Genomic DNA, 21,824 nt, shown 5'->3' on the forward strand with positions numbered 1-21,824 from the left:
CCCCCCCCCTCCCCCCCCCCCCCCCCCCCTCCCCCCTCTCCAGGTTTCTTGACACTGTGAACATTACATTGAGTTGTCGGAGCACAAGATGAAGAATGATGAGGTCACAAATCTTACCTGTTAATGCCACCAGGTGGGGTAGACACAGGCGGTTTGCCAGTACAATCAGTTCCATGGAATCCAGATTTGGGCTGGAGCAGAACTGCCCCGTGTACAGGTATTCCAGCACAGCTTGCATACAACTCTTGTATGTGTTTGGAAAGTACACCTGTTTGAAAGGCAAAGCAGAATTGGCCTCTGTTATGGAGGCTTGAGTTTAAGAGCCGCGGGGTTATGCTGCAACTGTACAGGACCCTGGTGAAACCACATTTGGAGTATTGTGTGCAGTTCTGGTCATCTCATTATAGGAAGGATGTGGAAGCATTGGAAAGGCTGCAAAGGAGATTTACCAGGATGCTGCCTGGTCTGGAGGTTAGGTCTTATGAGGAAAGGTTGAGGGAGCTAAGGCTTTTCTCTTTGGAGCGGAGGAGGATGAGAGGCGACTTAATAGAGGCTTATAAGATGATGAGGGGGATAGATAGAGTGGACGTTCAGAGGCTATTTCCTCGGGTGGATGTAGTTGTTACAAGGGGGCATAACTATAAGATTCAGGGTGGGAGATATAGGAGGGATGTCCGAGGTAGGTTCTTTACTCAGAGAGTGGTTAGGGTGTGGAATGGACTGCCTGCTGTGATAGTGGAGTCGGACACTTTAGGAACTTTCAAGCGGTTATTGGATAGGCACATGGAGCACACCAGAATGACAGGGAGTGGGATAGCTCGATCTTGGTTTCGGACAAAGCTCGGCACAACATCGAGGGCCGAAGGGCCTGTTCTGTGCTGTACTGTTCTATGCTCCTTGTATTGTTTTCCAAGATAGCCAAAGTCGTAGTGTTAATAAAGCACATAAAGCTATGGCTGCTTAAATCAAAACTAGTTGATTTTACACTACTTAAATTGGTTTGCACACTCTACTGAGTAACAGTTAACAAAAGAATAGGAATGAATCTATGATACAGTAATTAGTTATCTCTCTAATGTATAGCCTACACTCTAACTCAACTTCACACTATCCTTCTACATCAACTCAAGTGTAGAAGATTTTAGTTTAGACAGGCAGCATGGTCAGCACAGGCTAGGAGGGCCGAAGGGTCTGTTCCTGTGCTGTACTTTTCTTTGTTCTTTGTTCCCACAGCTTCTCCCAGAATGCCGAGAGACGCAGCCTTTTATAAGACGACTCAGTGATGCCATCTAGTGTTGACATATATGAACACCATCTTGTTAACGCTTTACTCTCCTTAGATTATCTATATCATTACAGTCTTGTCTCTGCATTCTGTGCGATAAGGATGAGACCAATACCTCGCCATGAACTGCTGACAAAAGTGACCGTGACTCTTTTTCCACCACCCTCCTGCCTGGGAGAACTGGTTTGTTCTCTGACGCATTGCTGTTGAGAAATCTGTACCTCGCAGACTCAGCCGTGTGTCAATGATAGCCCAGTTTTCGCCCTCCCCGAGTGGGAAGATTGCGCATTTGAGTTTCGCCACATAGATTTGGGTGCATAATTCAAAGTTGACACCAAGGCAGAGTCTACCCGAGGCTGAAGTGCTGGCTTTGAAATGAGATGTTAAATTGAGACTTTTGTCTGCCCTCAGCTAAATGCGGGAGATCCAATGTCACCATTTCAAAAAAGTGGAACAGGAGAGTTCTGTCTGGTGCCCAGGCCGATCTTAATCCCCAAATCAACATTGTCAAAACAGATGATCTGGCTGTTATCACACGGCTGCTCGCAACGGCTTGCTGGGTGCAAATTTGTTGCTATGATTTCAACATTACAACAGTGACGACACTTCAGAAAGTACTCCACTGGCTGTGAAGTGGTTTGGCAAGTCCCGAGTCTGTGGAAAATGCTTCAGAAATACATGTTTCTTTCTTAAACGCTGCAGGTCTGCGAACGTAAAAACAAGAACCCGCAGGGCCGAAACGGTGTTGCAGACACCAGTGAAGAAACGGATGCGAGAGCAGAAACCAGAAAACAGCGTGAAAACAATGTGTTACTTACTTTGATATCCTGCACAAACAAACGCACAATCATTTCTTACACGTGCCGTGTGTTCAGCTGTTTATTCCAGCAGCATCCAAAGAAGGTTATTGAGCCCAGAGTCACCTTATGAGCATCAAAAATCTGACACAGCACTTAAGGTCATTTGACCCCTGCATCCCCGTCCTGGCTATTGGGCAGCGCTCTCTACTTCATCGCCCTCTCTTCCACAGGTCGCAGGTGAACCAGCACTGGGCCCCCCCCGTGCCATGGACTGCTATTCCTCTCTGCAGATAGTTGCAAAGTGGGCAGGCAGGCTGACTGAAGGAGTCATGTTGGCCTGTTCAGACTCCAGGGTGGCCCCTGGGCTCCCCAGGAACCCAAGTCAAATCTCGGAGACACTTTTGGCAGCCACTCAGTGGGAGAAAGGAAAAGGCATTTTTGCTACATCGCCGTCAAGGTCATTGGAGGTGGGAGAAAGGCTGGTTGGCTGTGGCGATCAAGAATCATCCAATCAGGTAACAGAGTCTGGTCACTCTGCGAATGGCGAGGGAGGCTCCTCAAAGGTGGCCAGTGACCGGGGGATGCGGGGGATGCAGGGGAGGGGTGGTATTTGGACACAACAGGCGGACGGTGGTCCCCATTGCTGCCTCACAGCGCCAGGGACCCGGGTTCGATTCCCGGCTTGGGGTCACTGTCTGTGCGGAGTCTGCACATCCTCCCCGTGTCTGCGTGGGTTTCCTCCGGGTGCTCCGGTTTCCTCCCACAGTCCAAAGTGCGGGTCAGGTGGATTGGTCATGCTTAAATTGCCCCTCTCAGTGTCCAAAGGATTAGGTGAGGCGGGGCTGCTGGGTTAAGGGGACAGGCTAGGGTAGCCTTTCAGAGTGTACGTGCAGACCCGGATAGGCTGAATGGCCTGCTTCTGCACTGTCGTGATTCTATGAACATCCAGCAACAGACTGAAGGTGGTGTGCAGCATCCATACGACCGTTGCGGAGTTCAATTGTGTGCACAAGCAATGTGTTGGGGGGACAGCTGACAATTCAAGGGCGAAACAGACAAATGCAACTGTTGCATCAATGAAATTAACAACCCACACTTTCTAAAAGTGGCTCCTCTGTGACGCACAATGCATCCAGAGTGTGTGTGTGTGTGTGTGTGTGTGTTTTGTGCTGCCCAGGAGTTTGACACCAGCACACCGTAGATGCTAAGGGATAGCTGGAAAATAGAAAGGACTGGGACATTCACAAGGTATGCAGAGGAGAAAGAGGAAGGGTCCCTCACTGCTGTTTCACCAAATCAAAATGCCCCCTCGACATGTGCGGTTAAAAGCGTAAATACTTGAAAAACCACCCTGCATTTTCAGTGAACAAACACACATCCCTCTCCTTGCTGGGTGCCCGGGACGAGCTTGTTTAAAGTACCCACTCTCACGATGGCGAGCTTGATTTGTGTCACACACAACATCATCCCTTTATATTTAAATTGTAATAAAATAGGATCTTGTTGCTGCATCGTCAGTTCTATAAATAGCGTCATAACCTTCAGACAATCAACACAGCACTTCATAAAACATGAAGATCAAACTCTGCAGGCTCCATCTCCGAATATCCCTCTTAATTACTGCCCAGAGATCAAGGAAAGCACTCCACATCCTGCAGGCAGCATCAGTTCTGACATCATCTGCACATTAAGCCCTCGGTGATTGAACTGCCTCCTGCCTGATTAATAAAATAAAACAAGATTTATGTTTCCATTCTCGCTCCACCTCGGGTTCAAACGCACGGACTGCGGGCAAAGCACGGACGCAGTCAGCCAACGCCGGGCAGCAAGTAATCTTCAGCTCTGCCCTCCTGCCCACGTGTCCTAAATCTCAGAAATGCACAATCTGACCCCAACTTCATGTTTAAACATGTCCTGGGCCAACATCTTCCCTCCGCCCCACATGAGGAAAACAGGTTGCCTGATCGGGTGCCTCGTGGCTGTCAGGGGGAATCTTGCCGGACACAAAGTGGCTGCCAGATTTCCTGTGGGAGTGCAGCGATGACGCTCGCAAAGAATGTAGGGAACCGTGGACTATGTTAGGAAAACAAGCAGGCACAGTGCCTGAATGAATATTCGGGAAGCAGTTACCAGACGGAATCGAAACTCTGGGTCGATTAGCATATTGATGGCCCATCTCCGGGAAACAAAGGACTAACACTCAGGAAGTTGATACTGTTGCAGACAAGCACAAACAAAGCCAGGCCAACGGCCACCAAAGACACACCCAGCCATCAGGGCACCCACCCCTTTTGTTGGTCAAGATCGATAACAGTGATCAAGAAGCGGCCCAATTAATTGGGGCCAAGTTTAAGGCCCGCCCAAAAGCGCGCAAAGCCCCTCCAGGTATAAGAAGGAACCCCCACGAGAGTTTCGCTCTCTTGGACTCGGCTCTCGAAGCAGAGAGACCCTTCCACCAGCATCACCAGAAGCAGTAAGTTCAAGGTCAACGATGGCTACCAGACGGACGACCTTAGCTGTTCTCCTGTTACACCTTCGCACCCAACAGCCTCAGATCCGAATATCGGCCATTGTTCCTCTGACTGAGTGGGCACCCAAAGTTAAGTATAGGCGTTAGCGTTAGAGATAGTTTAGTTTGTAGTACTTTGTGCATGAGTAGACCTTACTGTGTGTGTAAATAAATAGCATTGACTTTGAACTAACTAACTGGTGCATTGGGTCTTTGATCAGTATTCGGGTTTGAACCTTGTGGCGGTATCGAGAGATACCTGGCGACTCTCAGGCATAAACATAATTAGGATTGTGAAAGGCGACCATATTGACCGCCATAATTATAGCCAGAGAAACAGAGCAACACATTGTGGCCAACAGTTCTCTTTTGAGACATCTTAATAATAATCTTTATCAGTGTCACAAGTAGACTTACATTAACCCTGCAATTAAGTTACTGTGAAAATCCGCTAGTCGCCACATTCCGGCCCCTGTTCGGGTACACAGAGGGAGAATTCAGAATGCCCAATTCACCTAACAAGCACGTCTTTCGGGACTTGTGGGAGGAAACTGGAGCACCCGGAGGAAACCCACGCAGACACGGGGGAGAATGTGCAGACTCCGCACAGACAGTGATCTGAACGTGAATCGAACCCGAGACCCTGGGGCTGTGAAGCAACAGTGCTAATCACTGTGCTGCCGTGCCGCCCATTTAGAACTCTAATTTGCAACATTTTATTTGTATAGATCGCATGGTATTGGTCAATACCGAGATGGTGAAATAGATAGACAATGCAATTGATAATCCATCCTGCCGTCCTCTTTGGGGTTCTATGGTCACACAATGCTGGTTTCATTATTCTTTGCTGGGTGCCCTTCCCGCCATTAACCCTTCTCAAGGCTGGGGACCAGCACCCATGTGAGCTGGACTGCTTGCACCACGTTGCTGGGTTCCGTCATAGTCAACAAGTCCCACACAGGGCGTCCATCCAGGGAATGTCCATCCCCAGGACAACTTTGAGACGTCTGCTCAAGGGCGTTGAATTTTCTGCTGCCCAGGTTTGCTTCATGTTCTCCGCGACAGTTCAGACGGAGGCCATTCGGCCCCTTCAGTCGGCACCCGCCCGCTGGAAGGTCACCCTACCTAGGCCCACTCCTCCACCCTACCCCTGTAACCCCCCCCTAACCTGCAGATCTTTGTGACGTTGAGGGACAATCGCACATGGCCAATCCACCCAACACGGGTGCGAACGTGCAAACTCTAGCCGAGGCTGGAATCGAACCCTGACGCTGTGAGGCTGCAGACACTCTAGTTTCTACAACAGCCTGATGTGCAAGCAGCTTTCACAACGGATCAGTGAATTGCTACACGCAGCAAGCAGAACATTTACCCCACTCTGGCCACATTACACATTTCTTTTGTGGTTATAGATAGGTTTAGAGATCAAGGAAGTCCCCTGGGCAGGATGGGAGACATGTTCCTTTGATACCAACACAAAATAGTGAAGAGGTGGGATTTTTGCAGAGTGCAAATGGCCAGCCGACTGCTGCAGTTTTAACGCAGCCTCAGCATTTCAGACTGTGAGAATCCCTCAGCCTGACTGAGCCCGGGTTGCCTCTGCACTGCAGGGTGGAATGCAGCACTGGAGAGTAAAGAGAACAGTACATTCTCCACAATACCTACCCCAGACCGTGACAGATGGACGACGTTGCTGGATGTGGATCTGTGGACACCCACCGTCAGCAACGAGTAAAACAGTGACTTATTGTGGCACAATATCCTCCACCTTCCTCGGCAGTTTAACCTTGCTGCCTTCACCATTAACAGTGGGGCCGCCCTCTTGTCCCTGCCACGCTTGAATGTGGCGACTAGGGGCTTGTCACAGCAACTTCATTGAAGCCTACTTGTGACAAGAAGCGATTATTATTATTGTCAGCGCTGAACTTGGTGACCACTGTGCGTTTTGGAAAATTGGTACCTGTAAATTATCTGGAGGTTTGCTGCAGTGTGTCAGTCAATGACCATGACAACCTGGGGGGGGGGGGGGGGGGGGGGGGCTGGCTGCTTTGTGGTGTCCGGTTGCCCAGCCCAGGACAGTGAGGCTAACAGGATCCATCCCAATGTTCTTTCTCCCACGGGGTCGGTGGTTTGCCCCATCATCGCGGAGGCTTTTCCAGATGGTGTGGGGATTGGTGGAGAGAAAGAGGGAGTCTGTGAAAACGGAACTCTCTTTTTGGATGTGGATTGGAAGTCATTAACCTCTGGTCAGACTCGATCGGCCGGCTGAAATTCAAATCAGCATCTCACTGTGAAGACGACAATCAGACAACCTGAACAGGGATTGATCATGTTCAGCTTGGAAGCCGAGAGGGAACAAACACCTTGCTTCTGGAAACTCCTGAAGGTGGATCGGAACTTTGTGAAGTGGTGCAACGCTGGGCGAGAGCAGCATTTTACTACAATTGAACTCTCACAATGTCGAGGTCAACCCCTTTGGCCTCTGCTCTGCCCATACAGCAGGGGCCCAGAATAAGACAAATATCTCGATAACGAGCCCCGGCCGCTTCCTTACCTCTTTGGTCGAGCTCTCCACGAAAGGGCCTCCGAACATCGCGGCCATCCAGTCACAGCTGGAAATCAGCAAGGGTTTGTGCGCACAGATCGTCCCATCGTCCAGCTTGAAGACCACATCTGTTGTGAAACACAAAGATGGAGAGGTTCCCGTTACAAATTGAAGATGTTCACATGATCAAGCGGCCGAGTGATCAGCTGCACAACTTCAAAGGCTAAAATCAGACATGATGTGGAGATGCCGGCGTTGGACTGGGGTGAGCACAGGGTAAGACTTCTTGTCTTACAACACCAGATTAAAGTCCAACAGGTTTGTTTTGAATTACTAGCTTTCGGAGCACTGCTCCTTCATCTGAATGTCATGTGAGAGTACCTTTAAGAAAGGGTGTTGATAAAATAGCTGTCGCGGATGTACCTTTAAGAAAAATGGGTGTTTATCAATGATGTCAGAGTGTGGGTGGAGCTGGGCTGCCTGTCTGCTTTTTACTTTCACTTTGGGCTCGCAGCTACAGGGTTTAGTTTTGTTTTAGATTTGGAGAAGCTGCAGTCACAGCAAGATGTGTATAAATCTCTGCAAGCTAAAGAATGTTCATCTGATGATTTCAAAGTGGGAACTGCTCTCAGTAGAGAATTTAAACCTGAGGTGTTTCTGTAAAAAGGGTTATTTTTGTCTTATGGATGTTGCAAGGAAAGATTAAGAGTTACATATGGGGTACTGTATTCTTTGGGGATTTATTGGTGTTGATAGTTATTAAGATGTTTACTTTATAAAATGTTCACTGGTTTCATAAATAAACATTGTTTTAATTGAAAAGTACTTTAACTCTGGTGCACTACACCTGTAAGGTACGCCCGTGTGCTCCCTATAACCACAATCTATTCAAAGTTGTGGGTCAGGTGAACTCCATGATACACTTTGGGGTTCTCTAAACCCTGGCCCAGAACATGACGAAGGAACAGTGCTCCGAAAGCTACTGATTCGAAACAAACCTGTTGGACTTCAACTTGGTGTTGCAAGGCTTCTCACTAAAATTATATATGCAGAAATGTACCCCTTTCAGCTGTTGCTATGGAGACATCATTGTGAACTGGGTTGGCCAGACAGACGTGCAAATATTGACAGATATCCCCCGATCCCTCAGTCAATAAGGCACTAACTTTCAGGATGCTGTTAAGCATCAGGCCTGTGATGGTCAGTGAGAAATGTCAGGATTTTGGGAGATGGAGGGGTGGCACGCTGGCACAGCGGTTCGCACTGCTGCCTCAGCGGCAGGGACCAGGGTGACTGCCCGTGTGGAGTTTGCACGTTCTCCCCGCATCTGCGTGGGTTTCCTCCGGGTGCTCCCGTTTCCTCCCACAGTCCAAAAGGTGTGCAGGTTAGGTGGATTGGCCGCGCTAAGTTAAATTGACCCTCATTGTTCAGGGTTTTGCGGGTTAGGTGGGGTTGTGGGGATAGGGCGGGAGTTTGGTTTCGGGGGCTCTTTCAGGGGTCGGGGCAGACCCTATGGGCTGAATGGCCTCCTCCTGCTCCTCCTTTGGCCAAATAACAAACAGAGGCCTTTCAAGTGACCCAGCTGAAGCAAGTCCTGTCAGAGAACAGAAAATCGATTGGTCACTGCCCACCGAATATTGGGTTAAAATGCTTCCGAATGGAGGTGCATGATTAAGCTTGGCAGTCAGTTTCTCATCATTGCGAGAGTGTGAAATGTTTCTCTGTTTCACCCCCTCCCTCCGTACAGTCTTCCATCAAAGCTCTGTTCCCAGCCATTGACATTCCACACAGAGGTCACCCTCTCTCTGCTGTCATTGAAAGCTCCTCGTCTGTTCTTCAAGAGGGCAGGGTTGTGAAGACATCTTCAAGTGCTCGATTTCTTCCAAATCCAGCCAATCGTGGCCCCCTCCTCCAGAGCCAGCTTTGATCGGGGGGAGGGGGAGAAGAGTTCCACCAGATCTGATCGGGCACACTTTAAAGATGGTGTGCCGATCTCTGTCGAGCCCCCCGCCCTGCCAGAGTGGGGCCTTAAGGCCCCCCGCCTGCCCTATTTTCGTTTCTTCGGAGGCTGAAGATCTGGAGGAAAAATGGATGTGTGCAGCTGAAGGGTTACGTGGCTCTTCTGAGCCTGAAATTGACACTGCAGGAAAGAAATATGCCAAGATTCCACCCAACATTCCTGATCTCAAATGTAAACTCCGAAACAATCTCCCTGCTTCAGAAGGATCAGAAGGATCACTTCTGCTTTTACTCATCTAATCTCCGACCCTTTTGTTGTTTTTTTAGGTATTGCCATGTCCTTTGTGTGAATCTGGGGCTCTCGCCTACATTTCCCATGTGTAAATTTGTCCATCAATTTGTCTTTGAATGCGTCTGTACTCTGATCAAATTTCAGAGCATACCAGGAAATCCGGAGAGATATGCCCTTGCTTTTTTTTTCCTTTTTTGAAAAAAGAACATAATAATATAAGAACATAAGAACTAGGAGCAGGAGTAGACCATCTGGCCCCTCGAGCCTGCTCCGCCATTCAATGAGATCATGGCTGATCTTTTGTGGACTCAGCTCCACTTTCCGGCCCGAACACCATAACCCTTAATCCCTTTATTCTTCAAAAAACTATCTATCTTTACCTTAAAAACATGTAATGAAGGAGCCTCAACTGCTTCACTGGGCAAGGAATTCCATAGATTCACAAACCTTTGGGTGAAGAAGTTCCTCCTAAACTCAGTCCTAAATCTACTTCTCCTTATTTTGAGGCTATGCTCCCTAGTTCTGCTTTCACCCACCAGTGGAAACAACCTGCCCACATCTATCCTATCTATTTCCTTCATAATTTTATATGTTTCTATAAGATCCCCCCTCATCCTTCTGAATTCCAATGAGTACAATCCCAGTCTACTCAACCTCTCCTCGTAATCCAACCCCTTCAACTCTGGGATTAACCTAGTGAATCTCCTCTGCACACCCTCCAGCGCCAGTACGTCCTTTCTCAGGTAAGGAGACCAAAACTGAACACAATACTCCAGGTGTGGCCTCACTAACACCTTATACAATTGCAGCATAACCTCCCTGGTCTTAAACTCCATCCCTCTAGCAATGAAAATGAAATTCACTTTATTGTCACAGAACATAGAACAGTACAGCACAGAACAGGCCCTTCGGCCCTCGATGTTGTGCCGAGCAATGATCACCCCACTCAAACCCACGTATCCACCCCATACCCGTAACCCAACAACCCCCCCTTAACCTTACATTTTAGGACACTACGGGCAATTTAGCATGGCCAATCCACCTAACCCGCACATCTTTGGACTGTGGGAGGAAACCGGAGCACCCGGAGGAAACCCACGCACACACGGGGAGGACGTGCAGACTCCGCACAGACAGTGACCCAGCCGGGAATCGAACCTGGGACCCTGGAGCTGTGAAGCATTTATGCTAACCACCATGCTACCCCAAAGTCAAAAGTCACGAGTAGGCTTCAATGGTTACTGTGAAAAGCCCCTAGTCGCCACATTCCAGCACCTGTCCGGGGAGGCTGGTACGGGAATCGAACTGTGTTGCTGGCCTGCTTGGTCTGCTTTAAAAGCCAGCGATTTAGCCCAGTGAGCTAAACCAGCCAATAAAGGACAAAATTCCATTTGCTTTCTTAATCACCTGTTGCACCTGTAAACCAACTTTTTGCGACTCATGCACAAGCACACCTAGGTCTCTCTGCACAGCAGCATGCTTTAATATTTTATTATTTAAATAATAATCCCTTTTGCTGTTATTCCTACCAAAATGGATAACCTCACATTTGTCAACATTGTATTCCATCTGCCAGACCCTAGCCCATTCACTTAACCTATCCAAATCCCTCTGCAGACTTCCAGTATCCTCTGCACTTTTCGCTTTACCACTCATCTTAGTGTCGTCTGAAAACTTGGACACATTGAACTTGGTCCCCCAACTCCAAATCATCTATGTAAATTGTGAACAATCGTGGGCCCAACACGGATCCCTGAGGGACACCACAAGCTACTGATTGCCAACCAGAGAAACACCCATTAATCCCCACTCTTTGCTTTCTATTAATTAACCAATCCTCTATCCATGCTACTACTTTACCCTTAATGCCATGGATCTTTATCTTATGCAGCAACCTTTTGTGCGGCACCTTGTCAAAGGCTTTCTGGAAATCTAGATATACCGCATCCATTGGCTCCCCGTTATCTACCGCTCTGGTAATGTCCTCAAAAATTGCCACTAAATTATTTAGGCACGACCTGCCCTTTATGAACCCATGCTGCGTCTGCCCAATGGGACAATTTCCATCCAGATGTCTCGCTATTTCTTCTTTGATGATAGACTCCAGCATCTTCCCTTCTACCGAAGTTAGGCTCAAAGGCCTATAATTACCTGCTTTCTGCCTACCTCCTTTTTTAAACAGTGGTGTCACGTTTGCTAATTTCCAATCCGCCGGGACCACCCCAGAGTCTAGTGAATTTCGGTAAATTATCACTAATGCATTTGCAATTTCCCTAGCCATCTCTTGTAGCACTCTGGGATGCATTCCATCAGGGCCAGGAGACGTGTCTACCTTTAGCCCCATTAGCTTGCCCATCACTACCTCCTTAGTGATAACAATCCTCTCAAGGTCCTCACCTGTCATAGCCTCATTTCTATCAGTCATTGGCATGTTATTTGTGTCTTCCACTGTGAAGACCGACCCAAACAACCTGTTCAGTTCCTCAACCATTTCCTCATCTCCCATTATTAAATCTCCCTTCTCATCCTCTAAAGGACCAATATTTACCTCAGCCACTCTTTTGTTTTATATATTTGTAGAAATCTTTACTGTCTGTTTTTATATTCTGAGCAAGTTTACTCTCATAATCTATCTTACTCTTCTTTATAGCTTTTTTAGTAGCTTTCTGTTTCCCCCTAAAGATTTCCCAGTCCTCTAGTCTCCCACTAATCTTTACCACTTTGTATGCTTTTTCCTTCAATTTGATACTCTCCCTTATTTCCTTAGATATCCACGGTCGATTTTCCCTCTTTCTTCCGTCCTTCCTTTTTGTTGGTAAATACCTTTGCTGAATACTGTGAAAAATCGCTTGGAAGGTTCTCCACTGTTCCTCAACTGTTTCACCATAAAGTCTTTGCTCCCAGTCTACCTTAGCTAGTTCTTCTCTCACCCCATTGTAATCTCCTTTGTTTAAGCACAAAACACTAGTGCTTGATTTTACCTTCTCACCTTCCATCTGTATTTTAAATTCCACTATACTGTGATCGCTCCTTCCGAGAGGATCCCTAGCTATGAGATCATTAATCAATCCTTATTACAATGTCTCATTACACAGGACCAGATCTAGGACCGCTTGTTCCCTCGTAGGTTCCATTACATACTGTTCTAGGAAACTATCGCGGATACATTCTATAAACTCCGACCTGGTTAAACCAATCGACATGTAGATTAAAATCCCCCATGATAACTGCTGTACCATTTCTACATGCATCTTAAATTAATAAATTTAGAGTACCCAATTCATTTTTTCCAATTAAGGGGAAATTTCCCGTGGCCAATCCACCTACCCTGCACATCTTTTGGGTTGTGGGGGTGAAACCCACGCAACCATGGGGAGACTGTGCAAACTCCACACGGACAGTGACCCAGGGCCGGGATTGAACCTGGGACCTCGGCACTGTGAGGTAGCAATGCTAACCACTGCGCCACTGTGCTGCCCGTCCCCTCGCTTTTTGAAGGACTTTGAATCCATCTTTAAGTAGCAGAATGGATTCAGGAGCAAAGATGCATCGTTTTCTGTGCAGATATCTTTAAAATGAGGAGTTCAGCTGCCGACAGTTTAATAATATTGGAACAAGAGGACTTTATTGAGGCCTAAAACCTGTCCTATTAATCAATTTGATCTGAGCGTTCCATATCCCTTCATTACTTTGATCTGGCAAGCAAATTATCAATCAGTTTTGACAATCACACTTGACCGGCCCCCCCCCCCCCCCCCTCCCCCCCCCCCCCCCCCCGGCCCCCCAACCTCAACATTGTTTTGTGGAAATGGTTCCAGATTTGCTTTTGCATAAATACTGTTAATTTGAAGTGGAGCAGGGTGCTGTGAATCATGAATCTGCTTTGACAGTCCTCGGCAGAATGGTCATTCGGAATGTGTCCGTAAGGGTCAGGGGATTTCTAGTGGATAGGCTTGGGTAGGAACTGGTCAGAGGGGAATGTGAAAGGAAGTGTCATCTAACAGTGGCCCTGTCCGCCAGCCATGCCCAACAACGCATCGTCCAACCTCACACTGCGTAGCTGAGGAGGACCTGCTGGAGAATGGAGGGGGGCCCTTTGGCTCAACCGTGCCAGAGCCGGCCATCAAGCACCTATCCATTCTAATCCGATTTCCCAGCACTCGGCCCGTCGCCATGCGTGCCACGACATTTCAAAGGCTCGTTTAAATGCTCCTTCAACGTTGCGAGGGTCCCTTCCTCCACTGAGGGGAAAGGTTCCTGAGAAATACTTTGCCGAGCATAATGATGGACCAATCAAATGGAAGTCCACTGTCACCAGTGCCCTCTTCGGACGTGGTACCGGAAGGAGTCTTCGTCCACTGGTCTGAACACTTCCACCAGCAAACTGCTGTGCTCATCAGTGATCATCAATTTATTGCCCCATCCACAAACCTTAAATTATCTACCTCAAAGTCAAATTCATCCTCGACAGATACAAGCCGATAAAAGCTCGATTACTCAGTTCCTGATGTGTTTTGCTGTTTGTTTTCGTATTGTCTCATTGGGTACTGGAGTAAGGAGGTTGTGTTGAACTTGTACGGGACATTAGTTCGGCCTCACCTGGGACACCGCGTCTGGTTCTGGACCACTGACTTTTAAAAAAAAATTATTATTTTTTTAAATTTAGAGTACCCAATTATTTTTTTCCAATTAAGGGGCAATTTAGCGTGACCAATACCTAACCTGCACATCTTTGGGTTGTGGGGGCGAAACCCACGCAGGCACGGGGAGAATGTGCAAACTCCACACAGACAGTGACCCAGGGCCGGGATTCGAACCCGGGTCCTCAGCGCCGTAGGCAGCAATGCTAACCACTGTGCCACCGTGCTGCCCCCCTGGACCACTGACTTGAGGAAGGATGCAAAGGAGAGGGAGTTGGAGGTATTCGGAAGAATTGGAGTCCCACTCAAAACAAAGAATGTGAAAAGGTGACGGGGTTACAGCAGAAGAGCGGGACAAGGTAGAACATGCTTTCAGAGAGCCAGGGCAGACCCGTTGGGCCGAATGGCCTCCTTCTGCACGGTAAAGATTCTGTAATACCGTGTAGAGTCATACAGATCGGGGCGCCATTCAGCCCATTGTGCTGATATCACTTTTTGAAAGAGCTATTCAATTGGTCCCACATTCTGGCTCCTGCGACAAAGCACTGGCTGGAATTCCCTGGCTGACGAGGTTCTCTGTTCGCACCGGCAGAGCACCCTGCCCATGGGTTACCCAGTGACTTCAATGGGGAGTCCCACCGTGGGGTGGTTTCAATGGGGAATCCCATTGACAAGCGGTGGGGAAGGGAGAATCTTGCTGCCAGTGATCGGTGCTCCACGGGGGACACTTGGCTGGGAAAGTGGAGAATCCAGCCCAATTCTTTTTCAGGATGTCAGCAATCCTCTTTCGAAGAGGTACAACTCAATTTGCTCCGGGCATTGCATCCCAGATCATTAGAGCACACCGGGTAAAAATATAATGGCCCCCAACCCTGCTCTGGTTCTTTCACCGAATGCCTCGAACCGGTACCTTTCGGTGACTGACCCTCGTGCCACTCAGAGCAATCTACTCGGTCAGAACCTGACGCATCTTTGAATACCTCGGTCAAGTCTCACATGAATGCACTTCACTCGGAGGAGATAAACCTCAGCTTCTCTCGTCTCTCCCCCTCGCCGAAGTCCAGCATTGACCGGTAACATTCCCGGAAATCGGGGCGGCACGTCGGCGCAGTGGTTAGCACTGCTGCCTCACGGCGCTGAGGCCCCGGGTTCGATCCCGGCCCCGGGTGACTGTCCGTGTGGAGTTTGCACATCCTCCCCGTGTCTGCGTGGGTTTCGCCCCTACAACCCAAAAAGATGAGCAGGGTAGGTGGATTGGCCACGCTAAATGGCCCATTAATTGGGCAGAAATAAAAAGAATCGGCTACTCTAAAATTTATTTTAAAGATATCCTCTGCTGTTTGTGAATTTCATTAATGACTTGGGTGAGGGGGTTGAAGGTTGGGTCAGCAAATTTGCAGACGATATGAAGATTGATGGAGTTGTGGATAGTGAGGGGGGCTGTTGTCGGCTGTAAAGAGACATAGATAGGATGCAGAGCTGGGCAAACGAGGAGCAACCCTTTGAACAGTGTTGAGAATCTGTTCACCCAAGCCTGCATCTCTCTGAGCCCCATGGCTGTGGTCTTGTGTGTTGATCGTGCAGACCGTCTTCCAGCCAAGGACATGTCAGGGAATAAAGAGACCACTGATGTTCCAATTACATTCACTTACACATCCACCATCTACCACCTGGGCAGCGCGTCAGAATCCAATGTCAACAGGTTGTCTCAACGTCCTGGTTAATTCTCAGTCATTCAAGTGAAACAAACACCCCCACCCCCCCAATGAAGCCACTGAATTATTCATCACGTCTCATTTCAATTCAATCAACTGTTTCTCAGCTGCTCCTTGTTATTCCGATCACAGCCCTTTGCGGCCTCTTGGGCTTTCTGAATACAGAATTACAGATACATTTTTGGCAGCGACGAGGGACGGCGAACGTTGGCACTCAAGGCGAGGGACCCTGGTGCTGGGGAACAAAACATTTTGGACAGGTCAAAGGCGAGGAATCCTTAAGCGAGTAACTCCCCTTCTAACCTCCCGAAGCCTGCCCACTTACCTGGATGACCGCAGCTCCAACAACACTCCGTGAAGCTCAACACCATCCAGGACAAAGCAGCCCCGCTTGATTGCTCCCCCTTCCACAAACATTCACTCCCTCCACCACCGACGCACAGTGGCAGCCGTGTGTCCCATCTACAAGATGCACTGCAGGAACTCACCAAGGTTCCTTAGACAGCACCTTCCAAACCCACGGCCGCTACCATCTAGAAGGACAAGAGCAGCAGATACCTGGGAACACCTGGAGGTTCCCCTCCGAGTCACTCACCACCCCGACTGGGAAATATATCGGCCGTTCCTTCACTGTCGCTTGGGCAACATCCTGGAACTCCCTCCCTAACAGCACAATGGGTGTACCTACACCTCAGGGACTGCAGCGGGTCAAGAAGGCGGCTCACCACCACCTTCTGATGGGCAGCTAAGGATGGGCAACAAAATCTGGCTAACCAGCAATGCCCACATTTGTGTCACGGGAGTGTCTCTTTAAGAAAGGTTTTGTCTTGTCACATGACTTCAGTGATGTCACTGCGTGGGTGGAGCTGGGCTGTGGCTCCGAGAGTTTTACTTTCGTTTTGAATTTGGACTGGTTTGAACTGCACAGGTTGAAAGAAGTGTTTTTCTCTATCTTCGTTTTAAAAGCTATTTCCAGGTTGCTTGGTAACTGGAAAGAGATCATTGCTTTCTGGAAGGAATTCAAATCTGCTGTTTGAGAAGAGGAAGAGAGTATCAATAACAACAGTCTTATACCAGTGAGAATGCCGTGTGTGGGGTCACGCCTTTGAAAAGGGGTTTCTGATTTTACTTAGATTTTGTTATTGAATTGGAACAGTTACGGGTGAATTCATTAAAGGTTATACATAGATTACTGTAGCTGTGTGCGGTCTTTCTGTTTGCAGTTGATAAAAATTCTTGCCTTGCATTTATACAAATATTAACTAAATTCTAAGAATAAAGCTTGTTTTTTTGATTAAAAGCACCTAAGATGTTTGTTGGTAACACCTGGAGGGCAGGCTCTTGTGGTCGTCGTAGCCAAAATCAACAGTTATCGGTCAGGCGAACCCAGTTAAACCCTGGCCCGTGACACTCGTAAATGAATAAAATAAAATAGAAATTGGATGCAAGAGTGCCTCCCTGATGTTTAACGTCCCAGTTACTGGCGATACCTACCTTCAGTAATCCCAATGGCTGAGAATCATGTATGAACCTCAATGCCAAGCATGGTTCTCCTGTTCAATATTCCCCAAGCCTTTGCCTCCAGCATCGGAGCGACAGGTCACTTGGTATCTCGAATTTGTATCCCGAGGTTGTTATTAAACAATAAATAAATAGTGTTCGTCCGCTGAGGTCAGAAACCGAAATGCAGTTTTACTCGTATAAACCCACATCATTTGCCTCTGGAGGTGTGTGCACTGCATCACTAGGACCTGTGAATAAATGGTTATTTCAGAGACCGTCTATCTAAAGACATTGGTATTAAACACAGACACCACACTCTCTGAGCTTACCGGAGAAGGTCCCTTTAGCAAGGCATTCTTTCACGCGATTTGCCCTCCTCACGTGAAATGCTTTGGTAATCTCTTGGTTCATGAAGGCCTCGTTGTTCAAAATATTGGCCACCATCATGCGCAAATCGAAAACCTCCAGTAGCTCTGCAATGTGGGCGATCTGCATCAGCTCCTTCTCGTTCTCATCCAGCTGGCCCGTGTACAAGTATCGCATGACGGCACTGAACGCACCGGGGTGAACAGAGTAGTCCATCCTGACCACCGTCATCAGCCGATTGTTCAACGTGATGGGATCCTCTGCCATCTCTTCCTGGATGCTGATGAAAGCTCGGCTCCACGAAGACAGGATCTTCCCCCGTTTAAACCAAGCCTTCGCTCTTGCACTGTTGTCACAGGCGTTACGTTTCAAGATGCCGTCACTCGTGGAGGCTCGGAGATTGGATAACTGTTGGGTGGTCAGAACCTCATCTGTGCTTTCGCTGACGTCAAAACTGGCAGCTCTCATCAAGTATTCCCTGCCCTGCCTGTCGCTGTGACTCACTGTTCTTTCGCTCCCGGGTTCCGCTTCTTCACTGAGGTCCATTAGAAACAAGTCATAAAATTTAGAGGAGGAGGTAGACAAATAAATCTTGTGGGCGTAGATTTTGATCTTGTCCTGAAGCACTAAGATGACGTCCGCACAAAGGGGATTGGCCAGCAAGTGGTCGGGATGCTCTTCGTTGGTTTTGGGGGGGTCTGGGACAGTGATGATGGGGGGTGGCGGTTTGGGGGGCAGGAACGGGGCCTGGAGTAAAGGCTTTTGGACGTTCCTCAGGTGCGACTTCCAGAACTGGAGGTGTCGCCTGGAAATCAAGGCAGCTCTGATGGCATTGTCGAAGACGTCCTTGATGCCAAACTGGGCCACCACACTGGTCTCGTAATAGGGGATACCCAGTTCTTTGGCGACCTCACGACCCTTCTCAGGCGGCAAAATCTCGTTGTGTTTTATCGGCCTGTGAATGCACAGAAACATTAATTGGAAAAAATTATTTGGGTACACTAAATTTATAAAAGAAAAAAAAAAGAGTACAGCAAGTATCCTGGTGCATGCTAACTATATTTACAAGTGGGTTTTGACCTGTGATGGATTTTACTCGACTGGAGAAGGAGAAGGAATCAGTTAGAAGTTGAAGTGTTTCCCTATATTGTTAAGAATTTAATTGTTAATTGCTATTTCTGTTCTGCTAATGTAGTTCAATCCGGTGTTAATAATACAGTATCCAACTCTTATTTTTTCCAATTAAGCAACAATTTAGCGTGGCCAATCCACCTACCCTGCACATCTTTGGGTTGTGGGCGTGAGACATGGGGTGAATGTGGAAACTCCACACGGACAGTGACCCGGGGCCGGGTCCTCCCCGCCGAGAGGCAGCAGTGTTAACCACTGCGCCACCGTGCCGCCCCCATCCGGTGTTAATAATAAAATATGTTTTAATGTAACACATCCCTATAAATCAGGGGCATCACCCCTGGAGTGAAGTCGCCTCTCCACTCAGCTTTACAGATTAAAAATTAAGTGTTTAGCGATCTTGTCCGGCATCCTAACAAATGTTGGGGTCTGGTGCGGAATATCGTAAACAATACACAGCCCCAGCCGATCTGCATTACAGTCGATGATATGTTGATGCAGCGAGACAAGAACACTGACAGAACCCATCCCTTTGATCTCAAACAAGAAAGTTTTTTAAAAATCCCAGAACACAGAATTGAGAATTTTAATTGAGAGCCACAAAGACCTGTAGCTCCAAGCAATCGGAATATATCGCTCCCAAATGAGAGACTGTAGGTCTCTGAGTCACCAGTGCCTTCAACCTGCTCAGCCGGCTCTCCATCAGGTTGGTGGTTGGCGGGTTCGCCCGCTGGAAAGGTTTCGAAGGGGGAGAAAAACTGCAAATGTGTGGACGCAATTGAGAAGTGGGATTGGTGCTGGTCGGTGAGAAGTCTATGGGGCAAGGATTGGGTGGTGGTGCGAGCAGGTATGGGCGGCACGGTAGCACAGTGGCTAGCACTGTTGCTTCACAGCGCCAGGGTCCCAGGTTCGATTTCCGGCTTGGGTCACTGTCTGTGCGGAGTCTGCACGTTCTCCCCGTGTCTGCGTGGGTTTCCTCCGGGTGCTCCGGTTTCCTCCCACAAGTCCTGAAAGACGTGCTGTTAGGTGAATTGGACATTCTGAATTCTCCCTCTGTGAACCCGAACAGGCGCCGGAATGTGGCGACTAGGGGCTTTTCACAGTAACTTAATTGCAGTGTTAATGTAAGCCTACTTGTGACACTGCTAAAGATGATAATAAATTCACTGTGATTCTCTTCCCGCACCTAGTGGTGTGCTGAGGCAGATTTTCATCTGTTTCTATTGTTAGCAATTCCCAGGTCTGTTGTCTGTTGCCAGGGGCCTATGTCTGGAAGGGGCCATCCCACATCAAGCATGGCTGATCAGGACTCTCGCCCGCTCTTACCGCCAGCCATTGGCGTATTTGACAGGATTTGTAGATTGACGCAGTCAACCTCTTTGGTCGTATTATGTACACACCTTCCTTGGCCATCAAGTCCTGGGGTGGGACTCGAACCGTGAGTTTCTGCTTCAGAGGCACTGCCCACTGCGTCACAAGACCGTCAATATCTAAATGTCTGCCCATTGTGGCTATTCCCCTCCACAAACGATATTTGCACCAGTTGGGTTGACTTCAATGAAGCTGAACACCCACTAGGTGACAAGTTAGTGCCCAAGACCCATTTGCACAGCTCCAACTGAACCATCGTCAGCTTCAGTTTGACTGGAAGTTGGTGAACTTACCTTTCTGACGAGCATCAGCATTGAGAAAGGCTTCGAATGACGTTGACGGCAGTCAGAGACAGTCAATGCTCCCTCACCGCTCTCAGAATTCACCCATGTCATCCACAATCACTTTCCAAACAAACATTAGGCCAATGCTTTTAAGAAACTTTCATTGACAGTACATTACTTGATTCAATTGGGAGCCAATTGCACGCTAGCCTGTGGGAGGGTGGTGGGACTGGGGCGGTGGGAGCAGGGGGCATCTATCTACTGACCTTTGTTCCCATTTTTGAATTTTTAAAATTCATTTTGGTTCATGGACCCATATTGGGAATGTGGCTTTAAGCAGGAGATTCCAAATAGAAGCAGCCTGCTTGTCAGGACAACGTGTTCCCAGCTTTTACATTTGGAAAGGAGGTCAGACACTTCGGCACCGAGTGAATCCGAGGAACCGGTTTTGGAGGAAGTAGGTTCTGGTGGCTTGGTCAGGGACAGTTTTCTGCCTGACAACGGTCAGTGACTGCTTCCCGCGTGATGTTTTCCAGTGAACTGGGCAGAAATGATTAGACCTTGGACGAGGAAGGAACAGTCTCTCTCTCCAGCTCTCTAAGGTAAAGAACTGCTTTATTGTTCTTAAGTCAGCGAGTACCTGACGCACCCTTGCTGTGCACCTGAAATGATCCTGAATCTACGGTGAAGGTCGACAACCTTGCCAGAGAAAGCCATCTCAATCCTGGAAGGCAGAAGTGATGGACAGACAGACGGATGGAGGTAGTTAGGAAGGAGGGGAGTTGGGAAAGGGATGGACAGTAAGTCACAATTTTTCCCCCTTTCATTAAAATACTGTACATAATAAAATGTTGCCTGTTACCTGGTGACTGAGCTTATTGGGCTCGGGTTTATTAAATAAATCTAATTTTTCCATGTGTTACGGCTCCGGGTCAAGTGGGACTGGAATTAACTGCGCGCTGGCCCACTGGGGCATGACCCAATATTCTAATGATCCAAATCAAAACAATAGCAAACGAAGGCAGCTACCCATCTGATTCGTTGCCCATTTCCCCCTTCATTGACTTCTCCTCACTGACTCACAGTGGCTTCCTGTTGCACTGGCAATCAACCAATGAACCACACCCAGGTAGGGCGTCTTCACCTGTGATCCGAGGTGCAGAAGGATGGGTTAGTAAATTTGCAGATGACACGAAGGTCGGTGGAGTTGTGGATAGTGCTGAAGGATGTTATAGGATACAGAGGGACATAGATAAGCTGCAGAGCTGGGCTGAGAGGTGGCAGATGGAGTTTAATGCGGAAAAGTGTGAGGTGGTTCACTTTGGAAGGAGTAACAGGAATGCGGAATACTTGGCTAATGGCAAGATTCTTGGTAGTGTAGATGAACAGAGAGATCTCGGCATCCAGGTACATAAATCCCTGAA

At 48.2% G+C, this 21,824-nt stretch overlaps 1 protein-coding gene across 1 annotated transcript in view; it reads right to left on the reverse strand.

Annotated features, from left to right (window-relative positions):
• The window catches only part of rhobtb2a (Rho related BTB domain containing 2a), a 58,046-nt gene that overhangs the window by 11,826 nt on the left and 24,396 nt on the right, over window positions 1-21,824 (reverse strand). Inside the window, exons 5-7 of the mRNA XM_038785126.1 lie at window positions 17,578-18,569; window positions 7,149-7,267; window positions 68-268 (exon numbers count right to left, since the gene is read on the reverse strand). Of these exons, the coding sequence (XP_038641054.1) occupies window positions 68-268; window positions 7,149-7,267; window positions 17,578-18,569 (1,312 nt within the window). The remainder of the gene's footprint in view (window positions 1-67; window positions 269-7,148; window positions 7,268-17,577; window positions 18,570-21,824) is intronic.

This window comes from Scyliorhinus canicula, chromosome 26 (genome assembly GCF_902713615.1).
Source record: "Scyliorhinus canicula chromosome 26, sScyCan1.1, whole genome shotgun sequence".
NCBI classification, from domain to species: domain Eukaryota; kingdom Metazoa; phylum Chordata; class Chondrichthyes; order Carcharhiniformes; family Scyliorhinidae; genus Scyliorhinus; species Scyliorhinus canicula.